The 13013-nt window shown below is 35.5% G+C and overlaps 1 protein-coding gene across 9 annotated transcripts in view; it reads right to left on the bottom strand.

Annotated features, from left to right (window-relative positions):
* WDFY3 (WD repeat and FYVE domain containing 3) overlaps positions 1-13013 on the bottom strand; it is a 284218-nt gene that overhangs the window by 47247 nt on the left and 223958 nt on the right. For 7 of the 9 annotated variants that reach the window (XM_080682022.1, XM_080682020.1, XM_080682021.1 and 4 more), the window contains 3 exons: positions 10207-10434; positions 3506-3559; positions 1083-1251 (listed from right to left, as the gene is read on the bottom strand). In XM_080682022.1, coding sequence (XP_080538148.1) covers positions 1083-1251; positions 3506-3559; positions 10207-10434 — 451 coding nt within the window. The remainder of the gene's footprint in view (positions 1-1082; positions 1252-3505; positions 3560-10206; positions 10435-13013) is intronic. The other 2 variants (XM_080682017.1, XM_080682018.1) reach the window with 1 other exon arrangement.

Below are 13013 nucleotides of genomic sequence, written 5' to 3'. Positions count from 1 at the left end.
AGGAGCCAGCAGTCCCAGATTGTGAGAGGGATGCAGGCTGGGCTGAGGGACACTCCCCTCAGTACACGAATTTCATGCACCAGGCCTCTAGTATTATAATAATAGGAGAAATGAATCACAATTTTCTATGGTGTTTTTGGTCGAGATGGTCATATAGTTTTTGGTTTTAATCTATGGGATGTGAAACTGATTTTTAATTTACAGTTCTTAATTTATATCCTGGAGCTTTATTTATTAAATATGCCAAGATTTTGAATTTATGGTGAAGCAGAGGCTTAAAGAAGTTAAAAAAAATGGATTGATTTATTCAGTATTGACTAAATCCCCATGTTGTGCTAGTCACGCCTGCCAAAAGCTATAAAGTGAGATGAAAAATAATCTCTGCCTCTGAGAAACTGATAATTTAGAAAAACATAAAGCAGTGAAAAATCACTGAAACTGCTGTAAGAGAGGTGAGCAAAGAGTTACTGGTGGACAGGGAGTTGAGAAAGTTCCAGAGAAGAATGACTGGATTATTCCCTGGTCTCTTTAAGACTGGAGAGGGTCTGTTAAGGTCTAAATCATGGAGAAGCTGTAGAAAGGAGTCAGAGTGAATACCTATGTGAAAGTAAAGAATCAACAAGCCCATGCCATTTTAGTTCAATTCATCACCATATGTATGTTTTACTGAGCTCTTAAAAGTACGGATTTGGAATAATCATAGAAAAAAAGACTATTACTGTTTACTGTTGGCTAACATGCACTAAGGACACATTGTTAGTAGTGGTTTTAAACTTATAAATATTTATTTAGTTATCAGTTAACTGAAAATATCAGGTGCCATGAGAATTCTGCAAAATACAATAAAAAAAAGAATTATTAAGTCAGCGGGCATATTGCATTCATCTGAAGGCAATAAGAAAGAGCCAGTTGCTTTAGAAGTTCAGATGCAGAAATTAATTTTTAAGAAGAATGAGATGGCATAATATTTATAGATACCTTTAAGGCTGGACCTACTGTTCACAGTTGCTCCTATTTTCATATACATTCAAATATGAGGAATGCTCTAATGATTTCAGATTGAAACCCAGAGGAAGGCTGACCTTTGACTTTGGCAATAGTGTCTTCACCGTGCTCTGGCTCTTGCTGAGCAGCTTCACCTTCTGAACTCTCTACAATGGCATCTTGGACAATGGCGGGATTGCCAGAGGCTAGTCGCATGTAGTATTCTTTGCTGTCATAACTTATGGCTCTTCTGTACCTAGCAGGTTTCTAAAAAATAACAAGAGAAAAGAACTCAAGTAATTGTCTTCAAGAATTAAAATATAAGCTTCCCAAGGGAAGGTATGGTGTCAAGACTTCTTTACATGTTACCTTTTTCCTAGGGGTTTTTAATGGACTGTATTTATACACAGTAAGTCCATAGATTACTGGGGTTAAGTTTCTTTATTTTTAAATTCCATTGATTTTTAAAAGACATATGTAAAACAATATTAGCAGTTTTGTTCTTCCCGAAATAGAAATGAACCATCTCTAGTCAAATAACATTTTCACATTAGTACAGTATGGGCTCACTGATGTATCAGAAAACTTCCCTATACAGTAGTGTGAAGAGAATGCCCAGTGTTGGAGAGCATCAAGTCACAAGGGGGATGTCTAGTCTGCAAGGAGCCTGGAATGCTGCTTCCGCCCCAAGTAAAGTAAGTAGGTCAGGCCTAAAGGGCCAGCCCTTCAGTTGGAGTCATCTATACGAGTGTTTACTTCAGATACGTAGAGGTAGAGACTCAGAACTGCCCTGGTCTTTCGCATATTCCCAGGTCTCACTGGAACTCTGAAAATGGCCCAAACCTTCAGAGAGTCCTGACCAACATGGACTCGACCAGCTTCAGGCCAGATGGTGCTCTCTGGTTGGTCTGCCACTTTGAGTTGGTATCTCCAATTTGTTAAAACATCCTCATTGTTGTGTAGGAGAATATGATCTATAAACTTACTAACTGAGTATATCAAGAACATACATAAGTCAATTTAGAAGAAGAAACTTATTACCTACAACAATGAAAAATATTTAATTTTTTTGTCATGAAAGAAGAACATTTATTTTTCAGAATAATTAATATTTACCCTAAAAGTATGTTCTCCAATTGACCTAAACCTTTTTTCCCCCCTACCTAATACAATGAAAACATTAAGGTCTAAAAGTTCCTACAAAAAAAGTAAAACCAGAGGGAAAAGTTTACATGTATAAAGGTTCCTCAATCAGACCCATACTTTGAATTAACAATTAGAAAAGGATGGGGTTTGAAACATGTTTTTAAATGCTCTCTCTGTAAACATTTACTTTCCCTTTCCTATTAATAAGAGTGTCTAATTTAAAATATTCTATTGGCCTACTCTTCAAGCTCAAGTAGTCAATACGTATTGTTTACAATAATGCTTATTTCAAGCAAGACATTTTTTAAAAAATGATTTCAAACTGAAGTGGAAAACTGTGTCCAATTGGTTGGAATATTTAGATGAAATACTGAATCAATTTGAGATAAAAGTATACCTAACTAAAGCCACGCCGGCCTTCTTTTAATTTCAGGCACAGAATCAGAATAAAGAGCTGCAAGCTAACTGAAGACTAATATCCAGCAAATGGAAACTGAAATATATTATATAACACAGGAAAGTATTACAATGATGTAAAATAATATCAAAATTATGGAAGGATCAACCAGATGAACAAACTAGTAAGAACATTGCAATATTTTTGAAATGAAATAAAGGTAATACACTTTGTACTGTAACAGTTCTACTTGGTGTATAACTATTATCTTTAACTCAAAATTGTTCATTTTAAAAAGATGAAAGCAGAGTTAGTGATGGGCAAGACAATGAATGAACACATGTGGGACAACATTTACAGATTTTAACTTGGAACCATAGGCATTTTCTGTAAATATTTTGAAGCATATTTCTGTGTTCTAAAGAACTACAGTTTTTATTGAATTATGTATAGAATCTTTCTGCGGGGAAATTATAATTTTTTAACAAATTAAAATAAATTTAAATTGTATTTTGAAAAGTGATCATATACTCTTAGTTTTGATTATACTATTGTGATTGAAAAATAATTTTTAAAAAGGAATATTCTTGCATTCTCAAAATACAGTTTAGTATCTAGGAAAATTAAATGAGTAATTGAAAAAAGAGTTGAAGGTGTCAGGCTGCCCATTACTAACATGTGTCAGAACTTGTTAGTTAAGTATGAAGCCATACACATTTTATAGTGAGAGCAATGAATACTCCGCCTGTTAGTGAGCCGCACACAGACCCTAGGAAGCTAATTAGAGCAAAGCCGAGAAAGGCCAGAACAGTTCTCAGCATAAATGAAACCCACTTTTCAACTCTAAGAAACTTACAGGAAGAGCAAATTGAAATTCAATCTTTTAAGTTAGTCTAGTCTACCATGCACTAAAAACAAAACAAAACAAAAAACCAAAACTGCAAGTAGTTTGCATTATTTTATGGTAATTTGTTTTACCTTTTGAGGAATGATATCATCGGAAGTCTCAGGCTGTTTACTTGGGATCTCAGACTGAAAACGGTATTAAGTATAAACACATCAGAAAAAAAACCATAAAGAATAACATAAAAATAAATTTTTCTTGAGGATTGTGTGGAATAGGAACTGTACTCATGCAAAAGAAAATTAACACGACATCCTAGGTTGTTTGAAATAATTATGAGCATCTTGTGATTATTTTCTCCATTATCAAGAGTAGTTTTAGAATGAAACTAAAATACACTAATTCTCAAGGCTACTCACTGAACAGGACATATTTAAAGACGACACTGACACAACTTCAGCACAGGCTGCCTTTGGCATGAATGATTTACAGGCAACTCTTCATGGCTTCAAAAGGATAAACACTAGAAAATAGAACCTTATGCTAGCTATTATCTTTCACCTACCTTTCACCTGCTCACTCCCTATTCCCCAGATCTGTTTTGTAATAGGAGCAACTTGTTTAAATGATTATCTGCACTACCCCTGAAGCAAAGAAATCACTAAGTGCTTGTTATTTAAAAACATCCTCTCATAAAAGTCCAAGGCCTTTACTTCCTTCACTACCTTACAGCTATAACCCCATAAAGGCTGAGAGCAGAAGGCAGACTGGATGTCAGCCTCCAACCAAAAGTTTTTGTAAAGAGTACTTTTAAAGAATTAGGTACAGATGGAAGGGGGTAGGGGGACCAGGGCTAGGTGGAGGAGGATTAAGGAAGGGGGTATAGGGACATCTGCAATAGTGTCAACAATTTAAAAAAGATGAATTAAGTGGCTGCTTTATATTTTATTCTCAGAATAAAATCCTGATCGACAGAAGGAAATTTCTAGTTAAGCTGTAGTGTGTGGCTTATGCAGGTAAACACACAGATACCTACAGACAGACAATAAGGCACCCAAGAACTACTTCCAATTAATCTTTCTTTTCCCGGTTGATATCTGAAGATGACTTCCAGTATCTTTCCCTATGGTAAACATGAGTAGGCAAAATGCTTTCACAGATGTTTGCTTTCCTAGACAAAACAAGTGCAGGGCTACTGGACATGCTTTCAAATACTTCATGTGGTTTTAGTAAACCTTTGTTTTTCAAAACTTTTAAACTCATACCTTATATTTAAGAATAATCTTTAAAGTATGCATGCTTGTTCTCTATCTTGATAAGAGTTTGGGTTACACATGTGTATACTACACATTTTTTAAAATTCATGGAATGGTACACTTAAGATTTGTATGTTTCAATGTGTGTAACATTTATGTCAATAAAAACAGAATTATGAACAAGGACTGAACTCTATTGACATGCATGTGGAAGTGCACAGGGATGAAGGGCACTGATTCTGCAATCACTGAAATTCCTAGAAAAACAAGATAAATGCTGGATAGATGTATGAGAAACCAATATAGCAAAATGGACCAATGACTACTGTCAAACCCAACTCTGATATCCACTACGTACCCCTCAACTGGACTATGGGCAGGGTCTGGCAGGTACACTCATATTGTCTCTGCAGCATATGTATAGTGCTGCTGTTTTAATACATGTGCTCACTGATCCACTAACTAAAGTTCTTATTTTACTAAATGGTAGTAAAGAATTCAATAGTGAGGTGGGGGGGGGGGCTGTAAGAGATCAACCGAAGGACTTATACGCATGCATATAAGCATAACCAATGGATACAAGACACGGGGGGGGGGGGGGGGGGGAAGAGGTAAAGGCATGTACTGGGGGGTAGTGGAGGCTGTGGGGGAGGTCAATGGGGGGAAAAAAAAAGGAGACATATGTACTACTATTTGTAATACTTCAAACAATAAAAAAAAAGAATTCAATAGCTAAGATATACGTTATACCAATAATTTTAGTAGTACCTCAGCTCTCCTTTAAAATTTTAATGTATTATTGTTGTAATTATGTTCATATGGAAATCTCAATTTCTCCAAGTCAAAATTTCTAGAAAGTAATTTTTTAGTCATTTACTTTAAATTTTTCTATAATGCTGGCAATAGAATTTCCTGAACGAGTTGCTCAGTTTCTGAGTCCTGGGACGTCTATACATTACATAAAAATACATGTGGAGGCAGTTATGAGAGACTCCCTTAATTGGAAAAGGATCCAAATATCTCTTACTCCAAAGATATTTGCAAAGAAAAGTATATTTTGTTTGAGATTATTATTCTGTTAAAATAAGGGGATTACAGAATTAAAACCTGGTATTAATGGTTAAATATTTTTAAATACCAAAATATGTAATCTTATTTCCTTTAATAGGATTCAAGGTAATTACTCAAAAAGTATATGCCTCAGTGAAATAAAAATAGCGAGTAAGTCACATATTGCTTAAAAACAAACATTTTCTATTTTTATCATATCCTAGGCTCACATTTTAATACTATCTATAACTAATATTACCACTTAAAATATAGAATTATACTGCAATTTAGTTTAGCTTTTTTTAAGTTATGAAAATTATCCCCCAAGGAAAGTCCCTGTGCAGAGATAAATTATTTTCATGGAACAATACAAAATTTTTCATATATACCAATTCCCTCAGGATATAATTATAATTATTCTTGCTTTTATGAAAATAATTTTAGTTAAGCAATTTTGAACACTTTGAGTCTGTGGCAAATAAACACTAAAATACGTTCTATATTCTATAAATAAACATCCAATTTAAAAATCAAGAAATAAAAGTTCAAAACTTAGAATAGGTAAGTTATTTTTATGCAATATATAATATTATCCAGGTTTAAGAAAACTTTAATGACTAAGATAAATCACTTGATTCATTTCTAACACATCAAGGATTTTAAAACAATAAAACAACTTTTTAATCATCACTACTCTTTCAGCTTAAGCAACAGGACTACTGAAGTAAATGTTACTTAGAAACAATAATTATTCTTAATCAATAAGGCAATTAATCAAGCCATTTGCCCTCATTCCAGGTAAAGCCCGCTAACCTATCAAGAGGCTTGAAAAGCAATTTTTAGGTTGGCAAATACCTGTTATTGCATAAAGTACTGACTATATATTATAAAGACTCACACAGGAGGGCAACACATTTATATGAGTTAAAAGGGAAGAAAGACTGAGCTCTACCTCTGGTAGGCGATATTAATATAGTTCAGGGCAGAGGTGGATTTACTATGAGGTTAAGAAAGCTTAAACTGCAACCGCCTTTACTTCCTTCCCATGGGCTCCTTTCAAAATACTGGAAGAGGAGCTGGCCCTAGTAATTCTGTATACATAATTTGGTACTCTTTTTCCTATGGAGCCACCTCCTCCCTTCCCCCAAGTTGTATAAACTTCAGGTCCCATAAAATCTGGCTCTAGCCCTTTTTAGTGGAAAATTTTCAGAATTAGGAAAATTCTATAGAGTGTACAGGAAGCAATGGATGAAATCTGTAAGTTAGGAAAAGAGAATGTTGTTGGTCAATTCAATGGAAATCTATCAAGTTCTAGGTACTCTGTTAGCATTAGAAAGACAAAACCTAATATATGGTTTCTGTCTGAAAGAAATTCACTATTGACAGATAATGTCACAAAACCAAGAAATAGCAGAATATTTTCCTTTTCAAAAGTGATTTAATTTCTGTCAACATTACACATGGTTCTATCACTTGGTAGCTGCGACCTAGAAAGAGTTCCTTAACTTTCCTAGGTTTCCAGTCCTCATCTGTAAAACTGGGATAATAAGACTGACTCTACTTCAAGGGCTGCTAGACACATAAATGAAACTGCATTTGTCAACTCTGCAGAGTGCTTACAAGTATTCACTCTTCTCTCCTTTGGTTTCACAAAAAAAGTCGTGGGATAGCAGTTGCTTCTAGGTTTTGGAATTTCTTTGCTGTCACCATTGCCAGATTGCATATTCCATAGAACAAAAGTGGATATTCAATGGCATTTGAGATCTACAGAAGATTCTGAACTAACAAACTAAAAATATTCTTTCAGATTTCATCATAGCAGATTAACCTAGACTTGTGCATGGGTCTGCATACTATAATCATCTCCTCTATCCAGAGCGTCTCCTATTTTGAAATGTATCTTCAAATTTCTTGACACCGTTGTATTTTGCAAAATGTACCCCATCTGATTAAAAACTAAGTTCCATACAGTATATACCTATTTCTGAGAGTGTCTGTTTAGATTTCACAGGCAGGTGAACTCCTTTGCTTAGGTAAAATGCTAATGATATTAAGGTTGTAAGTATAAACTCTAAATAGGTTATTTTGTTTTATCTGATATACTTCTGTAAATATACTTCCGTAAAATAAAAGACACTATTATAAAGAAGGAAAGGAATAGATAAAACACAAAATATTATGGTTATGTAACTCAAAAAGTATATGCCTCAGTGAAATAAAAATAGCAAGTCACATATTCAAGAGAGTATATTTACCTTACACAGAATGGAGCAAAAGTATGTTTACAGTTGTTCATATAGAAAATAATACAATAATTAATAAATAATTATATAAAAATAAACTGTTTTCCATACTCATAACTGTAAACCCACTCTGTATTTTAGTATTCTTGAATGAATTCCATTTAAATGAGTATTGATTCAATAAAAAGTATTTTATCAAATCAGATTTAAATTCTTAATTATTTATTTTGGGGGTAAGATTAAAAACGAGAGAATGTATTGCTGGTTTGCTCTGACAAAAGTAGGTGCTAGTAAAAGGCTGCAAAAATACGGGTAGATTAACTTTCTTACACAATGCCCTGGTATTAGAAATTATGGCATTTTAAGTTATACCTGTGCCAAATATGGAGTTCTTGATAGAACTGAATAGCTTGGAAAACAGTAGACCTTGGGGAGCTATCTTGATAAATTTTAAGTAACTATATATTAGCAGGTCTACAACCTACATTCTAAGTAGCTTCAGGACAGATGTGGAATCCATGAGTACAAGTATATGAAACCAGGGATTTCTATCAAGTTCTAGGTACTCTTTTTGTCAGAAGAAAAAAAAAAAAGGAGGATTGGAACAATACAAGTTGCCTCCCATTATATGAGCTGAACTATTTATTAAAAGACCCATGTTCCAAGTCTCCTTTATAAATCTTAGTTTTAAAGTGAAGTTTTTAATAAAATACAATAAAACCTCTACACTGGGGAAGAAGTTGGACTTTATAAGCTCTCAGGTTCTAAAATCCTATTAACCAAATACCTCAGAAGAACAAACCCAGTATGTTTGTCAGTGGATGATTCTTTGTAGTGATATGACTTTCTAATTGGATATGAGTTTCAATAGATTTAGTTAGAGCACTTCATTTTTAGAGGCAGCTAAAATATAGGGTGAGACAAAATGTGAAATACATCCCCTAGTAACCTTCCTATCCAGAGATAAATTAAGCATAAGGTGGTCAGATTCTTAGGGAAGGAGAGAACTTTAAAATATGCTTTTCCTGACGATCTTTTTAAAGTCAAAATAACTCCTTTGAAAATTTAAATGATAATAAAGGAAGACATGAAAATCTTACTCATTAATAAGGTATACTGATTTTTTTTTTAAATCACGAAACGCTAGTCTAAAAGTCAGGGGTTCTCTAGAGCTGCCCGTGCAACACAGTACACACTCTGCACATGTGGCTCCTGAGCCTGTGAAAAGTGGTTAGTCTGGACTGAGATGTGCTTTTAAGTATGAAATGTACATTGCATTTCGAAGACAAAGTACAAAACAGTAAAATACCTCATAAATAATGTTTTTATAGCTGATTACACACTGACATAATAGTAGTAGGAAATGGCATGAAATTATCTGTGAAAACCTCTTTCAATTCCCAAAGCTGTGATTCCATGACAAAATTGCATTTCTAAGGAGGAAATCACTATTCATTTTGGAGGCAAGGAATTATTTTTAGACACTGAAGAGCTAAATTACTATTTAGAAATGCTATGAGGACTTTCAGACTTAAATTCAGTGGATGTTATATTCCTGTGTTTTTTCTTCTTAAATTGGTAGTGACTTTACTGGAAAAGACTCTATTTTCCCAGACATAAGTACGCACTTCCCCAATCGTTATCAGTTTAGACAAAATTTCTTTTAGTCTTGTGAAAAATCCTGAGCAAAGGCTTTGGGAAGGGTAACTTGTTTGTATAAAAAGGAAGGGCAAATGTTTGTTTTAAACCTATGGAATTGGTGATGAAGCTTCTTAACATGAATGGAACGATCTACATGTTCAGGCGATTGTTCTTTGCTTCTCTTTACGTTTCTTCAATGGGCATTGCTTAGTGCCAATACTCATTTTGTTTATTTAACACTCACTCATACAGGTCTTATTTTGTGCTGGACACTATTCTAAGTACTTTACTAATTTCAACTAACTTAATCCTTATAACAGCTGTTTGGGGTGAAAACATTATTTTCTCCATTTCAGGCATAAGGAAACAGAAACCCAAGCAGGTTTAATGACGGGTACTAAGTCACCCAGCAGTAGAGGGGCAGAGGCAGGCCGTATTCAAGGCAGTCTGGCTCCTGAGTCTGCGGTTGAAACCACTTCACTAAATTCCACCGCCACCACCCAGACATTACCAATTTAATACAGCATACTGAATTTTCAAAGTCAGACATTTTAGGTAATGGACCTAATAAGGAAAGATGCTTAAAAAAAAAAAGAAAAAAAAGCTTCAAGGCACCATTACAAACATGTAATTCTGTATACTCACCGCCACACTTGCCTCTTGTTCGGTGTCTGGCACGTAAGGGTAATGGTTATAAAACATATCATTTCGCACCATTTTCTTCCTCATTCTGCAGGGCCCTTCTGTCATCTCCAGCATCCATTTATCTAGATGGGAGCCGATGGGGGGACCCCACAACCCTCGCTCCCGCAGCAGTTCATACTCGATTTGGCACCACTCCTCAGTCACATACTTCAAGGCATTTTGCTGGCGCTGTGGGGAAGGAGTTCAGGTTGGTTTTTGAGCAAAAGTAAGAGTAACAATGAAAAATCTACAAATACCTTAAAAACAAGTTAATATCTGGAAACAAATATTGCCAACACACTAGATTACTGATAAGCTTTGTAACATTTCCAAAGATTTTAGGGAAAGAATATAAACATGCAGCTCTGATAGGGAACTTTACATTCACATAAAATGTTTTAACAGTAGATGGTTATAAATAACTTATTTAATGATTCATTGAATATATGTATACAACCTAAGTCTAAGAATAAAGATCTCTTTATAGAACCAACAGTAAAACTTACTGAATGAATAATCATAAAATTCATGAAATCATAGTAGCACTTATGTGTTCAGGGGGTAGCAGAATCCCTAAAATAACTAGTCTAGTGTTATGACCATAAAATATTAGCAGTTTAGCATTCAGGAATCTTTAATAGACTTCAAAACAGTTGCTTTGGAAATAAAATATTTAGGATAAGCTGTAGAGTAATAATGAATTCACAAAGAAGCTTTCATTGAGTTTATTTTTTACTGACAATCACCAAGCAACTGTAATAAAAAACCTTATTTTTAGTCTTTTATGTGTTTTGAATTTCAAGAGACTTCTCAGAAACTTTGATGCATATTTTCACAATCTCCTAGATAAGTCTGAACAACAGGGATCTGTATATTTTAATTTTTATTAGGAACAAAGACTGTTGAATGTCATTATTGAATGTTAATAGGATTCAGGTGTGATGATTTCAAATTTGTTAATTTTTTAATGCAGTTTGCCTACAGGAAATTCAAAATTTTGATCTTAAAACCAATAGCCACAGTAACTATTGGCAGGAATAATTAAAATAATCTAATGATGAATGCAGTTCAGCAACTTAGCCTTAAAATGGGTAGGAACAGAGTCCTTTCCCACTTAAGAAATGCAAAACACCATTCTACATGCTCAGTGGAGAGGAGATTAAAAATGGCAACCGAGTAAGTGGATGCTGCATGGACACGCTCCCAGGACCAAACTGGAATTACAACTGAAATACAGAAAAACTTCCTGAATAATCAACCAGAAGACTCGCTGGAGAGAACCCCGATACACGAGGATCGAAAGTGGAGGCTGCATAGAGACTGGTAGGAGGGGTGGAGGCACGAAAGGGCTGGTCGGGCACCCATAGTCGGCAACTGAAGTCCCAGAGAGATATTTCAGCTGTGGGGAGTTGCCACCGAGAACTCTGAGGTCTAATCCCTAAGGTGGGCCCCCCAGCAGAAAGCACCACAAGGGTACCCACATAACATCTGGCTGTGAAAAGCAGTGGGGTTGCTGTCTGCCAGGGAGACACGGCTGGAAATTCAGACACTCTCTTAAAGGACACTCTCTTAAATGCACAAAATTCCCTAAGGAGCCACACACCTTGTGCTCCAGCAGAGGGAGGACAGAGTGGACTGAAACTGTGTGAGAAGAAGCCAGGATTGGGGACTCAGGGGTTAAAGCTCAAAAGACAGACACCCTGGTTTCCTGTGCTGAGTCACTCCCTCATGCAGTGGAGGACATCTTTCCCACACACACATTTGGTATACAGGAGGACTTGCCTGGGGGAACACAGTTGACCCCACCCTATTGGAAAACAACTTGCCCTGAGGCCACTTAAGAGACTAAAAATAACAATCAGCCTCCAGGCATAAGCAATTGCCCCACCCTGTTGGAAAAAACTCTCCCCACACCCCAGGACAATTGCCTGGGTGCAATTCAAGTCAGAATCTTATCTGTCTGTAGGCAGAGGCAGTCTCTGGAGGGCTTTAAGTCTTTGCCTGACCTAATTAGTCAGAAATAGTATTTAACACTGTCCTGCATTAGAGATTGAGAGGTGTGGAGGATTTACCTAAGAGTCACAAACCCAAAGCGCAGCCAAAATGAGGAGACAAAGAAAAAAACTCCAAAGAACAAGAGAATTCTCCAGAAGAAGAGATAAATGAAGCAGAGATAAGAAGTTTATCTGAAACAGAGTTCAGAGTAATGTGCTCAATAACATGAGAAAAGATATAGTAACTATGAAAACAGAAATAAAGAATGACATAGCACAAATAAAGAACACACTGGAAGGAATACATAGCATATTAGGGGAAGCTGAGGATTGAATCAGTGAATTTGAAAACAGGGTTGAAAAAAATCAGAGAATCAAAAAGGGGAAAAAAAACAATTAAAAAACAGGAGGACAGCTTAAGGGAGCTGTGGGACAACATGAAATGTAACAATATTAAAATAACAGGTGTGCCAGAGAGTCATAAAGGCAGAAAGGGATGGAGAACGTAACTGAAGAAATAATGGCAGAAAACTTCCCTAACCTGGTAAAGGAAAAACTCGCACAAGTTCAGGAGGCACAGATAACCCCAAGCAAGAAGAACCCAAACAGGCCCATGCCCAGACACATCATAATTAAAATGCCAAAAATTAAAGACAAAGAGAGGATCTTAAAGGCAGCAAAAGAAAAGCAAACTGTTACCTACAAAGCAGTTCCCATAAGGCTGACACATGATTTCTCATTGGAAACCCTACAGGCCAGAAGGAAATGGCATGA

The sequence above is a fragment of the Plecotus auritus genome, assembly GCF_963455305.1.
Source record: "Plecotus auritus genome assembly, chromosome: 1".
NCBI classification, from domain to species: domain Eukaryota; kingdom Metazoa; phylum Chordata; class Mammalia; order Chiroptera; family Vespertilionidae; genus Plecotus; species Plecotus auritus.
The sequence above is the reverse complement of the archived record's forward strand: the minus strand, read 5'-3'. Positions and strand labels throughout refer to the sequence as shown.